This window comes from Populus alba, chromosome 1, assembly GCF_005239225.2.
Source record: "Populus alba chromosome 1, ASM523922v2, whole genome shotgun sequence".
Lineage (NCBI taxonomy): Eukaryota > Viridiplantae > Streptophyta > Magnoliopsida > Malpighiales > Salicaceae > Populus > Populus alba.
In genome coordinates, this window is record NC_133284.1 from 52557458 (window position 1) to 52578747 (window position 21290).

The 21290-nt window shown below is 36.9% G+C and overlaps 1 protein-coding gene and 1 pseudogene across 1 annotated transcript; one reads left to right on the forward strand and one right to left on the reverse strand.

Moving 5' to 3' along the window:
- Window positions 1-1415: 1415 nt before the first annotated feature.
- LOC118062001 (putative disease resistance protein RGA4) lies at window positions 1416-5394 on the forward strand. The gene has a single exon (XM_035075669.2). The coding sequence runs from the start codon at window positions 1760-1762 to the stop codon at window positions 5210-5212; it is 3453 nt and encodes a 1150-aa protein (XP_034931560.1). The 5' UTR covers window positions 1416-1759; the 3' UTR covers window positions 5213-5394.
- A 3264-nt stretch (window positions 5395-8658) lies between these two features.
- Window positions 8659-21290, reverse strand: part of LOC118062011 (pentatricopeptide repeat-containing protein At1g30610, chloroplastic-like) — a 29741-nt pseudogene continuing 17109 nt past the window's right edge.

A 21290-nucleotide genomic window follows, 5' to 3' on the forward strand; every position in this document is an offset into this window, starting at 1 on the left:
GAAAAACTATATCTTTTTTTATTGATATAAAATAACTCAATTTAAATACTAACTCTTTTTTAAAAGAAAAAATATATCTTTTTTTATAGATATAAATCAACTCAATTTAAATGTAACATTTAATGTTAATATCTACAACAAGAATGTGCCAATTGCTTCACAAACATGCATGCCACGATTTTTATGTGCTGTGTCCTTTCATTTTGGTTTCTCAGACAGGGAGACCGTAAGGTCTTGTTTGGGGCAAATATAGTAGTGTAGGCTTTCCACATCCTTTCGGTTAAGTAGAGTTTTTATTTGAGAGCTCATGTGAATCCCACGCTAAAAAAGCTGAAAGCTGATAGATCTTTTTGAAGCTTCTTAGCTATAAGGTAGCTTTTTATAGAATATTAATCTCATCATATTATACTATATTTTAAAATATGGACATAAAATGTTTAAATTATAAACCGCATTATAGATATAAAGCGTTTACATTGTAGACCATACTATAAATGTTCAAAAGATCATGAGATACATTGTCTTTTCTATTTTTTATTTCAAAAGCTACTAGCATATGTTGGGTCAAAGAATGACCACCTGATTCAAGGCTTTTAGTTCTTGCTTGCCGCCAGACTCAAGTCTCTTGGTTCTAACTTGGCTATCAAATTCAACACGTTTAAAATATTCTTTATATTTTTGAAGTTTATGCATAACAAAACTATATATAAAATGTTTGGTAGAGGTGTTGTTGCGGTTGCTTTTTACTTGAAAATATATTAAAATAATTTTTTTTTATTTTTTTTTAAAATTATTTTTGATATTAGTGTATCAAAATGATTTAAAAATATATTGATTTGAATAAAAAAAAATTTAATTTTTTTCAAAAATATTTTTGAAACGCAAAAATAAACAGGGTTTTATGAAATTCCGTTAAGAAAACATATAAAAACTGTGTTTTAAATTTAATTTTTTAATAAATTTTATAATATAAAATACAATTTAATTTATTATCAAACACCTTACTTTATGTAAGTAAAAAACAAATAAAGCCTAAAGCGAAAGGAAAAACATAATCTGTATCGTCTGAGGGCCTCTTTTTCCCTGTCGAAAGGAAAAATTATCTTTTTTGTTTACTTTAAATTTTTTTTTATATATTTTCAGATCATTTTGATGTGCTGATATTAGAAATAATTTTTAAAAAATAAAAAAAATATATTTTAATGCATTTTAAAGTAAAAAATACTTTTGAAAAGTAATAACCAAACATTTTACATATATGTTTTTACTACATATAAACCTCAACCATAATTTTTATCAAATTAATATCTAAATCCAAATAACCTCATCCAATCATACTTTTTAAAACTTAATTTTTAAAAATTATAAACACAAAAACTATCTCAAAAATAAATACACCATCAGTTTCTCAGGTTCATGATCAATAGCTTGGAATCGTTTCCTCCTGTCGGCATGGTATTTGGTATAGTTTAAAAGTGATACCAAATACCATGCCGACAAAGGCGTACGTGGAATTTTCTTAGCCATGCCATAACAACATGACAGTAGTGGTTCGTGGAAGATGCTGCCAACAGCCATCAATCAATTAGGGAGGAAGGGACCCTCATGCAACTATGCTCTGTATCTCATCATTCCAAACACACCTCGTTTCATCTTTTAATATTTCACACCATGCTTCTCTCTCTCTTGTGCTCAAAATTTCTTCTTTGATCCCCCCCCCCCCAAAAAAAAAAAAAAAAAACAAACAGAGACGGAGAATATGGCAGCAGAGCTTCTTCTTACGTTTGCCTTGGAGGAGACTTTGAAAAGGGTGAGTTCCATTGCTGCTGAAGGGATCGGACTTGCTTGGGGATTGGAGGGCCAGCTGCGAAAGCTCAACCATTCCTTGACCAAGATCAAAGATGCGCTCCAAGACGCAGCCAGAAGGGCAGTAACAGACGAGTCTGTGAAGCGTTGGCTGCAGAACCTACAGGATGTAGCTTACGATGCTGAAGATGTTCTGGACGAGTTTGCTTATGAGATTCTCCGAAAAGACCAAAAGAAGGGAAAGGTACGTGATTGGTTTTCACTCCACAATCCTGTTGCATTCCGTTTGATTATGGGTCAAAAAGTTAAGAAGATCAATGAAGCCCTGGATGAAATCCGGAAAGATGCAGCCGGATTTGGGCCTGCATTGACATCTCTACCTGTAGATAGAGCTCAAGAAGTTAGCGGGGACCCAGATCGAGAGACACATTCGTTCCTTGACAGCTCAGAAGTTGTAGGAAGGGAGGATGATGTCTCTAAAGTTATGGAATTGCTGACTAGCTTGACCAAACACCTACATGTCCTTCCGGTTGTCCCTATAGTGGGGATGGCTGGCCTTGGAAAGACTACTATAGCAAAAAAAGTTTGTGAAGTAGTGCGGGAGAGAAAACACTTTGATTTAACAATCTGGGTTTGTGTTTCTAATGATTTTAGTAAAGGGAGGATTTTAGGAGAGATGTTGCAAAATGTTGATGAAACTACAAGTAGGTTGAGCAACCTAAATGCAATTATGGAAAACCTTAAGAAAAAGCTGGAAAAGAGGACATTTTTTCTTGTTCTTGATGATGTGTGGAATGAAGACCTTGATAAGTGGAATGATTTGAAGGAGCAACTGTTAAAAATTAACAGCATGAATGGGAATGGTGTTGTTGTTACAACCCGCAAAAAGCAAGTCGCAGACATGATGGAGACTTCTCCTGGTATTCAGCACGAGCCAGGAAAACTAACAGATGATGAATGTTGGTCCATTATTAAGCAAAAGGTGAGTGGGGGTGGACGAGAAACAATAGCTTCAGACTTGGAGTCTATTGGAACAGAGATTGCAAAGAAATGTGGAGGGCTTCCGTTGCTTGCTAATGTTTTGGGAGGAACTCTTCACGGTAAGCAGGCAGATGTGTGGCAGTCAATTCTAAAGAGTAGAAATTGGGATTCTCGGGATGTAAATGAAAAAGCTTTGCGCATATTGAGAATAAGTTTTGATTACCTGTCATCGCCTACACTGAAAAAATGTTTTGCATACTGTTCCATTTTCCCTAAAGATTTTCTAATTGAAAGGGAAGAGCTGGTTCAACTTTGGATGGCTGAAGGTTTTCTCAGGCCATCAAATGGGAGGATGGAAGACGAAGGCAACAAGTATTTTAATGACTTGCTTGCAAATTCCTTTTTCCAAGATGTTAAAAGGAATGAGTGTGAGATCGTAACAAGTTGCAAGATGCATGATCTAGTGCATGATCTTGCACTACAGGTCTCAAAATCAGAAGCGTTAAATCTGGAAGAGGGTTCGGCTGTTGATGGTGCATCTCATATTCGTCATCTAAATCTCGTATCTCGTGGGGATGACGAGGCAGCATTAACAGCGGTTGATGCTAAAAAATTGCGAACTGTTTTCTCAATGGTTGATGTACTCAACGGGCCTTGGAAATTCAAAAGCTTGAGAACTCTCAAATTGCGACGGTCTGATATCACTGAGTTACCAGATTCAATTTGCAAGCTGAGACATTTGAGATATCTTGATGTCTCGGATACTGCTATCAGAGCATTGCCGGAATCCATCACCAAGCTCTACCATTTGGAAACATTAAGATTCACTGATTGCAAGTCACTAAAAAAGCTTCCCCAGAAAGTGGGGAATTTAGTGAGCTTGAGACATCTTCATTTTGATGATCCAAAGCTAGTGCCAGCTGAGGTGCGACTCTTAACACGCCTTCAAACTCTACCGATATTTGTTGTGGGTCCAGATCATATGGTTGAAGAGCTGGGATGTTTGAAAGAACTAAGAGGAGCATTGAAGATATGCAAGCTTGAGCAAGTGAGAGACAGAGAAGAAGCTGAGAAGGCAGAACTGAGTGGAAAAAGAATGAACAAATTGGTGTTTGAATGGAGTGATGATGAAGGTAACAGCAGTGTCAATAGCGAGCATGTGCTGGAAGGCCTGCAGCCTCACCCAGACATAAGAAGCTTGACAATTGAGGGTTATGGAGGTGAAAATTTCTCATCATGGATATTGCAACTCAATAATCTGACGGTGCTGATATTGAAAGGCTGCAGCAAGTTGAGGCAACTCCCAACACTTGGATGTCTTCCTCGCCTTAAGATTCTAGAGATGAGAGGAATGCCTAATGTGAAATGTATAGGCAATGAGTTCTATAGCAGCAGAGACAGCGCAGGTGTACTGTTTCCAGCACTACAAATACTCACTCTATCCAGGATGTATGGTCTTGAAGAATGGATGGTACCAGGTGGAGAAGTTGTTGCAGTATTTCCTTGTCTTGAAGAGTTGAGCATTAAGTATTGTGGAAAGTTGAAAAGCATTCCGATATGTCGTCTTTCATCTCTTGTAGAATTTAAAATTGGCTTTTGTGATGAGCTGAGATATTTGTCTGGTGAATTTCATGGCTTCACGTCTCTTCGAGTTTTAATTATATATCACTGTCCAAAGCTGGCATCCATTCCAAGCGTACAACACTGCACAGCTCTGGTGGATTTGGGTATATATTGGTGCGGTAAAGAAATTCCTGGTGATTTCCAAGATTTGAACTCTTTGAAGAAATTGATTGTATATAGTAATGATTTTCAAGAATTGTCTTCGCTTCGAAGTTTATCGATTAGCGGTTGTGATAAGCTCATCAGTATTGATTGGCATGGTTTACGACAATTGCCTTCTCTTGTTTATTTAGAAATCACCGCGTGTCCCAGTTTGAGAGATATCCCAGAGGATGATTGGTTGGGCGGCCTCACCCAACTGCAGGAATTGAGAATCGGTGGTTTCTCAGAGGAGATGGAGGCTTTTCCTGTAGGAGTTTTAAACTCAATCCAACACCTCAACTTGAGTGGGTCCCTCAAATCCCTAACGATAGATGGATGGGAAAAACTGAAGAGTGTACCACACCAACTTCAACACCTCACTGCCCTCGAGACATTGGAAATAAGTTGTTTCAGGGGGGAGGAATTTGAGGAAGCATTGCCAGAGTGGATGGCCAACCTTTCTTCTCTTCGATCTCTTACTATTGGGGATTGCAAAAATCTCAAGTATATGCCAAGTTCAACAGCCATTCAATGCCTCTCCAAATTAAAGCAATTGAGTATCTGGGGATGTCCACATCTTAAAGAAAATTGTAGAAAGGAGAATGGCTCTGAGTGGCCCAAGATTTCTCATATCCCATCGATCTATATAGAGAATGAGTAGTATTATTCCGTTACTTTGTAGTACGCTGAGGAGAGAGAACCAATTAATATATTATCTAACTCCAACCATTTTGAATTTTAGCGTCGTTTATCTTTCAATGGCTAACACCATGTTATCTATTTTAACTGTTGTAGGAACCTCCAAGACACGACGCCATGAAATGGTTATTTGAAGCTTATGCATACTAGTGTTTATCAGGCTAAATGATGGATAAAATGTGTGACTTGCACAGTTTTCTGTGGTATTTATGAGATAAGTATGTTTGTTAGGAATGGATACTTAGAGTGTGTTTTGTATTATTATAGCTGTTGTGATTGTGATTTGAAAAAACTTATTTTATAAAAAGTACTTTTAATTGAGGTGGTTTAAAAAAAATAGATGTTTGGTTAATATATATATATATATATATATATATATATATATATATATATATATATATATATATATATATATATATGTTGATAGGGCTTTCAAAATAATTTTTAAAAAAATCTTTCAAACACTTAGCTTTTAAGGGAAAAAAAAAAAGGAGACAAAAGCCACTAGTTTCTCAAACAGGCACTAATAGGGTGTTCGGGAGTGTGATTGTGGTTATTTTTAAAAGTATTTTTTACTAAAAAATAAATTAAAATAATTTTTTTATTTTTTAAAAATTATTTTTAATATCAGCACGTCAAAATGATATGAAAATATTAAAAAAAAAATCAATTTGAAGCAAATAAAAAATATAGTTTTTTTAATTTTTTTAAAAACACTTTTGAAATAAAAAAAAACAAACAGAGTTTAAATATACTATTTGCCTTACATTTTTTAAAAACAAAATAAATTATCGTCCAAAGAAAAAACAAGAATTGATTTTTTTTAACATTAAAATCATAAAAAAATATATTAATTTAATATTTTTCAAGTAAAATAAACTCTCTTTTTTTTTACTCTTCATTGATCATTTTATTCATTTTTATCTCCTTTTCAGAGATAAAAAGAAGATAGCAAAGAGATGAAAGCATGTGTAGTAGTTTTTTATTTTTATTTTTATTTTTATTTTTGTTGCTGCAAAATGACACAATGAGAATGGCAAAAAAAGCCCTGAAGATTAGTAATAGTTTTATACTAGTATAATCTCAATCTTTGTAGAACCATTAGTAGCCACCAATGACTTATTCCATATCATACCCTTTTTCATGCCATCTTGATTCTCTAAAATCTCCTTTCTCTCTCTCTGTTTTTTTTTTTCATTTCGATAAATTAGGATAAAAACAACATATTTTTATGTTCGCTCTTAACAACTTCCCTTTTCTTTCATTACTATATTAAGGGTATAAGTATTACATTGTTTGTTATGCATGACATTCTTGTCATATTATCATGGTCTATACAGCAATAAATGACATGCATCCATAGACACAACATCATATCAAATACTATCAAAATATCTCTTACCTATAAAAAATAAAACAAGATGATATTCATCCATGATTTCATTGGGATCTCGATTCATCTACTTCAATTTGTAGGGTATATGGTGTTTTTTTTCTTAAGTTGCAACTTCTCTACTACTTCAATTAACACCACCTTTTCACAATTATCACTATCAATAATCGAATTACATACACTGTCCTTGATGGTACAAGTTGAAAGAAAAAGACTAGTGTGTAGCCAATCTTGATTTGAATCACTTTTAAGAATAAGCAAACTCTTTTGGATAATTGAGGTAGCACCATCATTATCTTATAAAACCTCCTCACTACCATATTAATCATCATAAATAGGATCACTTCTCTTCTCATTAAGCTATTTTACTTACAAATGTTTACACTTATGACTCTTTAGTTTATGGCACTTATAAATTCAATGTCCTAATTCATCATATCTAAAACACTAAAATTTAAAACCATATCTAGAAATTTAACTTTAACGTGATATATTCAGTTATCGATTCGAACTAAGTGAATGATATTTTTTTTCTTAGCGCATACCTCCTTATTATTTTGGTCAAATCAATTACCCTAATAACCTATTGTTTATCCATAATCAAAGCTCTCTTATAGGCTTACAAAACTATTTATAAAGAATGCAAACACAATACATCTTGCATGAACTATCATAATCTACTTTAAGTACCTAGCAATCAACTACTCTTTCTGAAAAATCATTCTTAGCCACCAGTTGGTAGAGTTTTCAATGTACTTAGCAATAGTTCTCCCATCCCAATGTATGGAGTTATTGGTAAAAAGTTTAAATGTATCCATATGGAAAAAAGTGTTCCTTTATCTTTCTCTTTAATTACTTCCACCAAGCATAAGCTCGCCCTTTTAATCTAATACCAATAAGCTTCACCCTTATCTGTTTTTAAACTTTTATGCACTTGAAAATCCTTTATACTTCATTCAACTAAACGATAAACTCTTCCACTTGTAAAGTTCCTACAAAATTAGAAAGTTTAATTTAAAAATCAAAATCTCCATGAAGTGCTGCCCAATTAAAAGGTTGCCTACTCTAGATTAGCCAGGGTTCACAATTACTCTCCTCCTATTCTTGTTGGGTGTTTTATTTCAATTGTCACGTAAGCTTTGCGATCTACCTTTGTATATCCTCAATTTCTAACTCATGAACCTTTTTCTCTAAAGAGGAAACCTCTTCATCCTCTCCTTGAACATGTTTAGTTTTATTATTTTTTCCAGCTATGGTTGTTTTGCAGCATACAACAAGCAAACAATAATCAAAGATTGTTAGATTCTGATACCAACTAATATAAACAGAAATAATACAAAAAAATAGCAAAATCAAACAAACACAATTCTACTAAAAAGGATCATCACACCAAAAACCAGAATTCAAAATTTTATTTCTTAATAATTTACAATGTCAAGTTGTTTTCTTTGTAAGAGATTTACAACTCCTTAAATAAAACTAAAAAAACACTTACACAAACTAAAAACCTTGAAAAAAAAGGCAATAAAATTCATAAACAAAATAAAAAAATAAAATTATTAAACATAATATTTTAAAATAAATAGAAAAAAAGATAATAACTAAAAAAAATCAATTTTCCAAAAAGAAAAAAATAATCTCCTCGGAAACTCTATTGTCCCTTCATTTATTCCACTAGCTAGTTTGGGCATGTAATCACAATACGAGGCTTCAAGAAACGTTGCTCATACATTATTTATAACCAAACTAAGGAACACAGTATATCACAAGCATTAACAAGTAGATACATCTGAAGCCATTTTAAAGGCTTACCTCACCTTCATAGAACTTGGATACCTATAACAAGCTTGACAGCTTGAAATGTTACCTTCATTGACCTTTGATACCTATAACAAGCTTGACAGCTTGAAATGTTCTACAGTAGAGATCCCATCGAGTAGTAGGTCGCCAAGCCCTTTACAGTGGTTTCTTGATAGATTGCGGAGCTTTATACTGATAGAAACTCCTTAATTGTCTTGAGGCATTCTCAGGACGAATAATTTCAAGACTCATTCTCACCCTAAACCTTATCATCATTACTAGGACATGCTGGTTTGCTAGCTGCATGAGTGCATTCCATTAAGATTTCAAGGATTTTCATGATTTAACTGTACAGAAAATCTATGTTTGATTGAATCCAGGAACCTATTATAATCACTACATGATATTAATAGATTTTGCAATACAGGGTTTGGCGAGTTGCTTTAAGCAGCAAGCACACGCACCTTATGCATTAGCCGTATGAGGGTGTCCTTTCTAAACCGCTGAGCGTTTTCTTCGAATAAATTCAACCAGACACCTTTGCAGAATGCTTGAGACTCTCCAGCAGAATTTGTGGTAATACATGCAAGAGCAGAATTGAAGTCTTCTTTTTCAAGCATCATGCAAAATCTTTTGTCATTGCTGCAGTGATTCTGAACAACAAAAATAACAAAGGATAATGCTTGTGTTTAAGAAGAGATTGATGAATGAAAAGCTTGAATACTTTATTCATAACTACAGCTCAATTTATAGAGCTGATACATAAAAAACTCCTACGATCATGATCCTACATTCAAGCCATGATCAATTGATAATGGAAATAACAGAGCTGTGAAATAGCAGCAAGAACAAGAGAATAGGAATAGAATTGACTAAATCAAAAATTAAAGAAGGAATAAAATTCCAGCTTAGTAGTCCTGAACATTATTTCTAACACTCCTCCTTGTTTAGGAGCTGCAAACTCCTAACTTTGTTCTCAGAAATTCGAATTTGTTGACTGGCAGTGGTTTGGTGAAAATATCAGCTGCTTGTTCTTCAGTTTTGCAGTAAATAAGAATGATACTCCCATCTTTCTGCACCTCTCTCAAAAAGAATAATTTGATGTTGAAGTGCTTGGTTTTCCCGTGAAACACAGGATTATTAGAGATGGAAATGGCAGCTTGATTGTCAACTAGAATTTCTATGCTTTCCTTTTTCTCCAGGTTAAGATCAGATAAAATTTTCCTCAGCCACAAAGCTTGATTGACAGCAGCTGTTGCAGCCACAAACTCAGCTTCAGCAGTGGATTGGGCTACGGTTTCTTGCTTTTTTGAATTCCATGAAAACACACCAGAACCTAAAGAGAAACAGTAGCCTGATGTGCTCTTCAAGTCATCAATTGAGCCACCCCAATCACTGTCAGAGTACCCGACCAGTTTGAACTCTCTACTTCTTGTGTATCTTATGCCAAAATTGCAGGTTCCTTTGACATATCTTATCACTCTTTTAGCAGCCTTGAAATGCAATTCACTAGCACAATGCATGAATCTAGACAAGATACTCATAGCATTCAAAATATCAGGCCTAGTTGCAGTGAGATACATCAAGCATCCAACAATTTTTCTGAATTGTGCCTGATCAACCTTCTCGGCTCCATCTTCTTTACATAGCTTCTCCTTTTGATTCATAGGAGTGCTCACTGCTTTGCAATCTTCAAGTTTGAACTTTTTGAGGATTTCTTTGGCATACTTCTTCTGACATATGAACACTTCATGTTCAGCTTGCTTAACTTCCATTCCAAGAAAAAAGGACATCAAACCCAAATCTATCATCTCAAATACACTCATCATCTCTTGCTTGAACGTCTCCACATTATTGTTGTTATTTCCTGTTACAAGCAAATCATCAACGTAAAGTGAGATGATAAGGATGTTATCACCATTTTGCTTGATGTAAAGAGTCGATTCAGAGAGGCTTTTAGTGAATCCCAAGTGCTGCAAATGTTCATCGATTCGGCTGTACCAAGCTCTTGGAGGTTGCTTCAATCCATATAGTGCCTTCTTAAGAAGACAGACTTTGTCCTCCTCTCCTTCATTTGCAAAACCTTCTGGTTGCTCAGTATAGATCTCCTCCTACAAAACACCATTTAGAAACGCTGACTTGACGTCCATTTGATACACCTTCCAATTCAGTTGTGCTGCAATGGCAAGTAGCAGCCTGATAGTGTCAAGTCTTGCTACCGGTGCAAACGTGTCTGAGTAGTCCACGCCAAAGATTTGTGCATAACCCTTCACCACTAGCCTGGCTTTGAGCTTATTGATTGAGCCATCAACGTTGAGTTTTGTTTGATACACCCATTTTACACCGATTACATTTCTGTTTTGAGGTCTTTCAACCAACTCCCACATGTTGTTTCTTGTGATCATGAGAAGCTCCTCCTTCATCGCAGCAAGCCAATTTTGATCTAGCTTGGCTTCTTCAAAGTCTGTTGGTTCACACACAGCAATGTTGCACCTTTGATACACATCAAGGAGTGACTGTGTGCCTCTAACAGGAGTGTCATCTGTCATGTTGATGTCCCAATCTTCCATGCTTTGATCATCTGTGTCTGAAACAAGATAATTGCCTTTTGGAGAGGCTGAATCTTCTTTGATTGCATCGTTCCAGTCCCATTCTTCATCTTCCAGGAATTGGACATCTCTGCTTATAACGATTTTTCCAGTTTGTGGCTGGAAAATGTTATAAGCCTTTGAAACTAAGCTGTAGCCAACAAAAATGCCTGGAAGTGCTTTCTTGTCAAGTTTATCCCTCTTGACCTGTGGAACAAGGGTGAAGCACAAACATCCAAATACCTTAAGAAAATTCAGAGATGGTTTGTAACCATACCATGCCTCAAAGGGTGTTTGATCCTTCAAGGCTCTTGTAGGCAGTCGGTTTTGCAAGAACACAGCAGTGTTTGCAGCCTCTGCCCAGAATTTCTTTGGTAAATTCTTCTCATGTAGCAAGCATCTTGTCATTTCCAATATGAACTTGTTTCGCTTCTCACTAACTTCGTTTTGCTGAGGAGTATACAGAGTTGTTAGCTGATGATGAATGCCTGCCTCCTCACAAAAAACGTTGAAGGCATTGGAAGTGTATTCCTTGCCATTGTCTGATCTGAGGGCTTGAATTTTGCAGCCACTTAAATGCTTCTTTTGACATGAATCAGATTGCTTTGCTCTGTTACATGAAGACTGGTACAATTACACAGCATAGATCAAAATACAAAATAGCTTAGCTACACAGAATTTGCACACACATGCCAATAAATCTTGTTAGTTGTAATGAAAGGATAGTTAAGTTCAGTTGAGCTTATGAAGAAAAAAAGAGAGGATATAAAAGAGTATAGATTACACACCAGTTTCCTAGCTTCTGAATCTTCTCCTCTATTTTCCACATCGGAACTTTTGTCTTGCCAATAACATCATTGGATTGCTCAAAGCTTTTGAAGGCAGCCCTTTCCACTTCAAAATCCTCACCATAGCCCCTTTCAAGAAAAGCCTGATCACTTCTTTTTGATAATCCCTTTTTCTGCACATATCTCTTGTCAGTAATTTTATCAGCTTGACTATGATTCCTGACAAGTCCACCATTCATTTTGTTGACAAGATGATTCCTGACAAGTCCACCATCTTCAAAAGCTTTCAATATCCCGGGAATCTTTAGCATAAGCAAGATTTTCTTTTAAGCCAATAGTTCTATCAATGCTTGCTAAAAGACGAGTTTCATTGAAATCCTCTGAATCTGAATTCATGCTGCTAGTATGATCCCTCAACCATCGTCCATCACTCGTTGCCCCTCCCATTTTCCTTCTAAAATCAGCATGCACACCACTTACTTTTCCACCCACCTTATGATTGAACTCTCTAATTCTACCTCCTCTGTAATCAAGCTCAACATTAACTACATCTTCTTGACAGAGCATCCATCACTATTGTCACCAAAACTCATCAACTTTTCCATGACTCCAGACACCTTTTCTCGATTGTTAAAGCTCCTCAAACCCACATTGCTTTCATGTCTTACTGATGAAGGGGCATCACTCTCCTCTAAATCACCCTTCAAATTATATCTCCTATAATTGAGGTCCTCCAAGTCTGAATTCGTGCTACTGGTTCTATTCCTCAACCATCGCTCATCACTTGTAGCTCCTCCCATTTTCTTTCTTGCATTAGCATGCACGTGACTTTCTTTGCCACCCAACTTATGATTGAACTTTCTAATTCTACCTCCTCTGTAATTAAGCTCTGCATTAACTGCATCTTCTTGACCAGAGCATCCATCACCATTGTCACCAAACTCATCACTTTCCATGACTCCAGACACTTTTTCTCGATTGTTAAACCTCCTCAAAGTCACACTGCTTTCATGTCTTACCCGATGATGGGGCATCACTATATCCTCTAAATTACCCTTCAACTTATAACTCCTATAATTGAGGTCCTCCAAGTCTGAGTTCGAGCTCCTGGTGCCATTCCTCAACCATCGCTCATCACTTGTAGCTTCTCCCCTCTTCCTTCTTACATTAGCATGCGCATGACTTTCTTTGCCATCCACATTATGACTGAACTCTCTAATTCTTCCTCCTCTGTAATCAAGCTCTGCGTTAACTATATCTTCCTCACCACTGGGTCCATTAGCATTCTCGCCAAACTCATCACTTTCCATGACTTTGGACACCTTCATCGTCCTTCAAACTTATAACTATTTTGACTTATGTACTTGATTCTTTTCTCTTCCAGTCTTAACAGACTCCATAGCCTTCAAATACTCACCAAAAGATGGTTTAAATTCTACCTCTTTCTCAATAACCCCACCACCACCAACCAACCGATTATCAGACTCGTCTTTTTGCAATGCCTTAACTCTTAAACCAACAACTCTCATTGCTTTCCCACGCTTGCTCTTCAATGGAACACCAGAAATTGGAGGTCTCCAAGAATTCAAAGGCCCACATGAAGAATATGGTTTCCAGCTACAATTACAGGTTAAGTTCCCATTTCTTTCAAAACCAGATAAACCGTTTTGCCCATTTGTCATAATTATCACCTCCATATTATCAATTCACACCACACAGTCTCACAAGCCAAGCAAACCTCTATCTTGGAGTCACTAATTATATTGATCAGCCTGTTTTATAATTTGATTCGAGATTTGGGTAATGGGTTAAATATATAAAAATTATTGATTATAACAATAAGTTTAACTAGTTTTTTTTAATGAAACAATATTATTTTATATAAAAAGTATTGATTAAGATAATCTTACATGAAATTATTATAGGATTAATGATCTAGTCATCAAGTTTATCAAATCGAATTAAATAAAGTAAACTGTTCAAATAATTCAAAAACCATCATGATCCGAGAGTTATCAGATTATTGAATCAACCAATCAGCGCAGACGGATTTGAGATCTATGAAGAAAGATGATGTAGACAGGTGAAGTAATGCGTTGAACTTCCGCCATAGCCTACACAGTTGATGAAGAAGGTAATTGGGTAATTTGTCACCTCTTTGCCTGTGTCTGGTCTGCATGGATACATCTCTTTCCAAGTGTTTGTCATGAACACTCCCAAAAACACTTAAAAATGTTTGTTTTTTAGGTAACTTGTTACTTATGGTTTTTATTTTAAAAAATAAGTTTTTGAAAAATATAATTACATGTGGTTTGTTGGATTTAGATATATATTCGATAAAAATTATGATTGAAGTTTATGTATAACAAAAAATATATATAAAATGTTTGGTAGAAGTATAGTTGCGGTTGTTTTTTTACTTGGAAATGTATTAGAATAAATTTTTTTTATTTTTTTAAAAAATTATTTTTGATATTTAGTGTATCAAAATGATATAAAAACATTAAAAATATATTAATTTAAATTAAAAAACATTTAAATTTTTTCAAAAACATTTTTTGAAACGCAAAAAATAAACAGGATTTTACGAAATTCTTTTAAGAAAACATGTAAAAAACTAAAAATTACTATATAAAAACTGTGTTTTAAATTTAATTTTTTAATAAATTCTATAATATAAAAACACAATTTAATTTATTATCAAACACCTTACCTTATGTAAGTAAAAAAAAATAAAGCCTAAAGCAAAAGGAAAAACATAATTTGCATCGTCTGAGGGGCCTCTTTTCCCCCGTCGAGGTTTTAAAAATGTGGAAGAAGTTATTCTAAATACATACAATGCTGACAGAGGCGAATGTGGAATTTTCTCAGCCGTGGCATGACAAATTGACAATGGTGGTTCGTGGTAGATGCTGCCAACATCCATCAATCAATTAGTACAGGAGGAGGATGTGATTTATTTTATTTTTTAATAATAAATAATTATATTATTTTTAATGAATTGTTTTATTTTTATTAGATGTTTTTTTTATTAGTAGTACCAAACTTCGTTCATTTTAAAAGTATAACTAGATTTTATTTAATATATTTTTATATTCCTCATAAAATTTCAACTCAATCTGATTGTCGAATTAAAAATTACATCCAATAACGTAAAACTAATTAAATTATGATTTTTTTATCAAATTTATTAATTTCTTTAAAAATTCTAAAATTTATTCCAAGCTAAACCATCATATTTAGAGGTTCTACATAAATTTTCAGAATTTTTTCATAATTCAATCGAGAATTATAAATTTATTTTTATATAAAACTAGTATAAAAATATTGATAAAATCTTAACCTGAGCTTAAAATAAATAAATAAAAATAAAGGTTTAAAGGAGGTTTTGATAGTGGGAAGCTTAGAGGGAGTCTCTTTCTTTCCGGAGAGGCAAATGCGGTTGCTTTGCTTTATGGAAAGAAGAGAAGGGAACAGAAGAAAAGAGAAAAGATGTGTTCACCAAGGAAAGCAATCAAGAATCTTTGCTTTAAAAAAAAAAAAAAGAATCTTTGCTTTTCCACACAAAGAGTGTAGTGCAGGGCAAGGCAATACTAGAACAGGTTATCTACGGTGACTTCCTCTGTATCTTCGAGCTTTCCACGCAGTCACAGCTTGATGATTTTCTCTTTCCTTTGTTACTTTGGGGCGTCACGAATGTCTTTTTGGAAATTTATTAGGATTTTAATTTTAAGATAATTAAAATAAGTATTTGTCAAAAAATTGATAAATTAATTTTACATAAAAAAAGTCAAAATTTTCTTTTATTATTTATTTTTTATCTTGACAAAAACATATATATTTTTAATTAGCAACATAGTTTTTTTAATAAATAAAAAACTTGGTAATTTAAATAAGTATTCAAGAATTTTTAATTATTTAAAGTAAAGGGAAATCCTGAATGGTTGTTAATAAATTTTTAAGTATTCAAGAATTTAAATAAGTATTTTCCACACCCTTCAAGAACACCTACCCTTTCTTTATATCTGCGGCTAAAAATCTAGTGATAAATTGACGAAAAAATGTGGAAGAAGTTATTCTAAATACATACAATGCTGACAGAGGCGAATGTGGAATTTTCTCAGCCGTGGCATGATAAATTGACACCAGCCATCAATCAATTAGTATAGGGAGGAACGGACCCTCACGCAACTTTCTCTGCTTTAATGTTCAATGCATTCCAATGCTCACTTTCATTTCATCTTTAAAATACTTCACAATTAATTTTGTAAAAAATTAATTAATTTTTTTAAAAAACATTTTTGAACATAAAAGTAATTATTTTATAAAATATTTTTTATTTAAAAATATATAATAATAATAATAATTTTTACAGCTACCTTTAAATCTGGCTTTTAGTGGGGCAAATCTATATGGAACGTGACTTTCACTTCTATGTTTGTTGTGGGGTACTATTATGTGTCAGTGGCTTGATGCTACTTGCTTATCACTTTTTGTTTACTATAGGAATGGGGAGATTCTAGGAAGGAGGTGTTCTATGATAAGATGGTTTAGAGAAAGATAAGAAGAGAAGAGTATTTGAGAGAATTGTTCTTATTGATTCCCCTCTCTCACAGAACCTGTGCCTCTAAATAGGACACATTACAACGGTAATACAATGAATTAGGAAAACCCGGTACTAGAGCTGAAGACCAGGAATGCTTCCAGCTCATCCTTATCCCGCTACTTATTTGCTTGACAATTTCAACTAAACAAAAGTAATGACTAATTCAACTAATTAATTCAATACGTAGCACAGCCATGCCAAGCCATGCAGTGAACTGGAGAGTGTTCTCATCAATCCATCCCCCTTTGAACAGCCTTGTCCGCAAGGTTGAATTGGGGATAAGTCTTGGTAAATCGCCATAAGTTCTCCCATGATGCGTCCTCAGGAAGAGCTCCTTTCCATTGAACCAGAATTTCTGTTTTTGGACGATAGTTCCCTTTCTGAATCACCCGCCGGTCTAAGATGGCCTCTGGTTCTGGTAACAAAACTTCCTCAGCTGAAATTGGTGGCAATGTTACCACCGTATCTTCCACAACAGGTCCCCACTTCTTTTTTAGCAAACTCACATGAAACACATTATGTATCCTTGCGTCTGCAGGTAGGTCTAATTTGTAAGCCACAGCCCCTACCCGTGCAAGAACCCTAAATGGCCCAAAAAATCTTGGGGATAGCTTTAAGGAACTCCGAAAGGAGACTGATTTCTGGCGATAAGGCTGCAGCTTCAAAAACACATAATCCCCGACTTGAAAGGAGACTTCACGACGATGCAGATCAGTGCACGTCTTCATGCGCTCTTGGGCCAACAACAGGTGACACCGAAGATCACGTAATATCACCTCCCTTGTCTTCAGAATGTCATCCACAACCTGCATTTTTATGGTGCCTGGAACATAAGGAACCGAGGACGGAGGAGGAATCCTGTAGACTGCTTCAAAAGGGGAGATTTTACTTGCCGAATGCACTGCTGTATTATACCCATATTCAGCCCAAGCAAGCCACTCCATCCATTTTTTTGGTTGATCGGACGTGAAACAGCGTAAATACTGCTCTAGAGTCCGATTTACCACCTCGGTTTGTCCGTCGGTTTGGGGATGATAACTGGAACTGTAGCACAATTTTGTGTCATGCAGTCGAAACAAGGATTTCCAGAAATCGCTAATAAAGATTTTGTCGCGATCGCTCATAATTGAAAGCGGCATCCCGTGCAATTTCACCACATTATTCATAAAACATTTTGCCACTACTATAGCCGTGAATGGATGTCGTAATGGCATAAAGTGTGCATACTTTGAGAGACGATCCACCGCCACCATAATCACGTTGTACCCTTGTGATAGAGGTAACCCTTCGATGAAGTCCATCGATATATCGGTCCAAATCCGCTGAGGCACCGGAAGAGGCTGAAGTAACCCAGCGGGCCAAAGGGTCTCATGCTTACACCTTTGGCACACCTCACAATCTCTAATAAATTGCTTGATGGAACCGTGAATGCTCGGCCACAAGAAGCTAGAAGAGATGCGTGTGAGAGTCTTGAGGTACCCAAAATGACCCCCTGCCGGGGAAGAGTGGCCATCGGCTAATACCGCAGGTAATAAGAAGGAAGTGGAGCTTAAGTGGATCTTTCCTTTTTACATCCACACGCCATCTCGTTGGACACACTTTAAGGATCGATTGGCAGCCAGTGTAGCATAATAAGGCTGCTGGAGAACCTCCTATTGAAGATTAACCCACCACTTTCCAATCGGCATGGACAAGGCGTTGAACTGAAGTGCTGCCACCCTCGAAAGCGCATCAGCACCTTGATTCTCCTTCCCCTTCCGGTACTGGATCTCGTAGTCAAACCCCATAATTTTTGGTAGCCACTGAGCTTGCGACGGTGTGGTGAGTCGCTGTTCCAAGAGGTACTTGAGACTGCGATGGTCCGTTTTGATCACAAAGGACCTTCCCAGTAGATAAGCTCACCATCTTCTCACTGCCTTCACCACAACTAACATCTCTTTGTCATAGGTTGACAAGGATTTCGCCTTTCCTTTTAAAGCTTCACTGTAATATGCGATGGGTTGATTGTTCTGAGTCAAAATGGCACCTAACCCATCACCACAAGCATCACACTCTACCACGAACTGCTCAGCAAAATTTGGCAGACGCAAAACCGAGGTTGAAAGGAGGGCCTTTTTCAAGAGATTAAAGGCAGCAAGAGCCTCCTCGTTCCAGCTGAATCCTTCCTTAGAGAGGAGCCTGTTTAAAGGAGCAGCTAACACCCCAAAGCCTCTCACAAACTTTTGGTAATAACCAGCTAGCCCCAAAAACCCACGGACACTCTTGAATGATGTTGGTACTGGCCAATTCTGGACGGCTTGAACCTTCTGTGGGTCGACCGCAACCCCTTCAGCAGAAATAAGATGCCCCAAATACCCCACTGTCAATACCCCGAATTGGCATTTTGACAGCTTGGCATATAGCTTATTGGTCGCTAGGACATGTAGCACCTTCCGCAAGTGTTGCAAATGATCCTCCCAAGACCTGCTATATATCAAAATATCATAAAAAAAAACCAAAACAAACCGTCTCAAATGAGGTCGAAAAAGGTCGTTCATGAGACTTTGAAAGGATGCGGGAGCGTTTGTCAACCCAAATGGCATGACCAAAAACTCGTAGTGCCCATCATGTGTGCGAAATGCGGTATTCGGAATATCTTCAGGATGGTCCCGGATCTGGTGGTACCCGGAGCGCAGGTCAAGTTTTGAAAATACCTTTGCGCCATGTAACTCATCAAGTAACTCGTCAATTACCGGTATAGGAAATTTGTCCTTAACCGTAATTTCGTTGAGTGCTCGATAGTCCATGCAAAATCGCCAAGACCCATCCATTTTCTTTATCAGCAACACTAGGGATGAAAAAGGACTCCGACTTGGGCGAATAATTCCTGACTGCAGAAACTCCTTAACCAGCCTCTCAATTTCATTTTTTTTTATAGTGTGGGTACCGATATGGCCTAGTGTTAACTGAGGGCTGATTCGGTAATAAAGGAATTCTGTGATCGTGGTTGCGCGTAGGGGGCAACTCCTTCAGTTCCTCAAACACATGAGAAAACTCTGTCAATACCTGCTTGAGTTCGGGTGACCATGGAGCGGCTTGTGTTACATTCTCCTCTGGAACCTCATGAACAAAGAACCCCATGCCTGAAAATTGCAGCAACTCTTTTTCGCTTAAGGGAGCAAGGTCTGTGCTGGACAATCCTGTTAATACATGAATTTTCCCATTCTGTTTGAATGACATACGAAGTGTCTTGTAGTCCGTCTCAATTGGTCCCAACGTCCTCAACCATTGTACTCCTAAGACTACTTGACAGGCTGCCACGGGAAGCACAAAAAAATCAGCTCTTATTGTAATTCCCTGAATTGAGATGGATAACCCAAGGCATCTTCCCGTGCATTCTATCACCTCCTTGTTTCCCACCGTGACTTTGAATGTCCTACCACGAACCACCCGTAGTCCCAACTTGGCTGCCACAGACTGGTCAATGAAGTTGTGGGTGCTGCCGCCATCTATGAGGATGATAATCCCAGTGTGCCCGATCCTTCCTGTCACCCGAAAGGTCTGAGGGTGATCAGTACCAGTCATTGCATGAAATGAGATGTCAGGAATAGCTTCTTCAGGTGTCTCAATTTCCATCTCCTCATCCTGTTCTTCATCCAATTGCTGCATATCCACCATCATAAATAACTGAGGTTTAGAACAACGGTGGCCAGGTGTATACCGTTCATCACAATAAAAGCACAACCCTTTTTCTCGTCGCTCCCTTGCTTCCTGCCCCGTAATTCTGCGAACATGTCCACTGTAGGATCCAGCATTCGGAGATGGCTTAGGTGGGGGTCCCATAAGTCCCACCGTGGAAGGCTGTTGAGGTCTGGCTTGATTAGGAAGTTGTTGGCAGCTGTCTGATCGGAGTATTGGTTCTCTTCTGAAACTGGTTCCTCTCTTCAATTAGGTGAGCCACGCTAATGGATTCAGAGAGTGTTCGGGGTTGCTTCACTCGTACATCAAGGCGAATTTCATCCTTTAATCCAGCAATGAAACACCCCACCAAGAAATTTTCAGGAAGACCATCCACCTTATGAGAAAGTTTTTCAAAGGCCTCCTGGTATGCATTAACAGTGGTGGTTTGTTTGAGCCGTGATAATGCTTCGGACGGATCCTCATAATTCGTTGGTCCAAAACGATGAAGAAGTGCCGTGACAAATTCATGCCATCGCAATTGTCCCCTTGTCTTAGTGTACCACCGATACCATTGCAGGGCTACATTGGTCAAGTGAAAGGATGCCAATTGAACCCGTCGGTTAGCCTCAATATTTTGGAATTCAAAATATTGCTCTGCTTTAAATATCCACCCAGTGGGATCGTCTCCTTCCCCGGCATACGTTGGGAAGTTCATCTTGAGAGTGGTGTGACTTCTCTCTAATTGAGACTAAGCTGACGTGGAGGCCGATCATTGAATGAGCCCCTGGTCGCAAAGGGATTGTCGTCCCTGTCATGGTTGCGAGTGGATTGGGCCATCCTGAGTGCTTGCAGCTCTGCCATAACACCTTGTAGAGCGTCATTGACTCTAATGAAATTGAGAGTCAGTTCATCAAAGTGGCTATCGTGTCGAGCAAGAGTTTCCGTGACATCCATGCTAAAGTCTGCATTAGTTTTTCCGCGGGTATCCAAGAATCGGAAGGGCTCTGATACCACTGATAAGATGGTTTAGAGAAAGATAAGAAGAGAAGAGTATTTGAGAGAATTGTTCTTACTGATTCCCCTCTCTAACAGAACCTGTGCCTCTAAATAGGACACATTACAACGGTAATACAATGAATTAGGAAAAACCGGTACTAGAGCTGAAGACCAAGAATGCTTCCAGCTCATCCTTATCCCGCTACTTA

Coding starts and splice junctions, on each gene's coding strand:
- LOC118062001 (XM_035075669.2), top strand. CDS start 1,760: ATGGCAGCAGAGCTTCTTCTTACGTTTGCCTTGGAGGAGACTTTGAAA.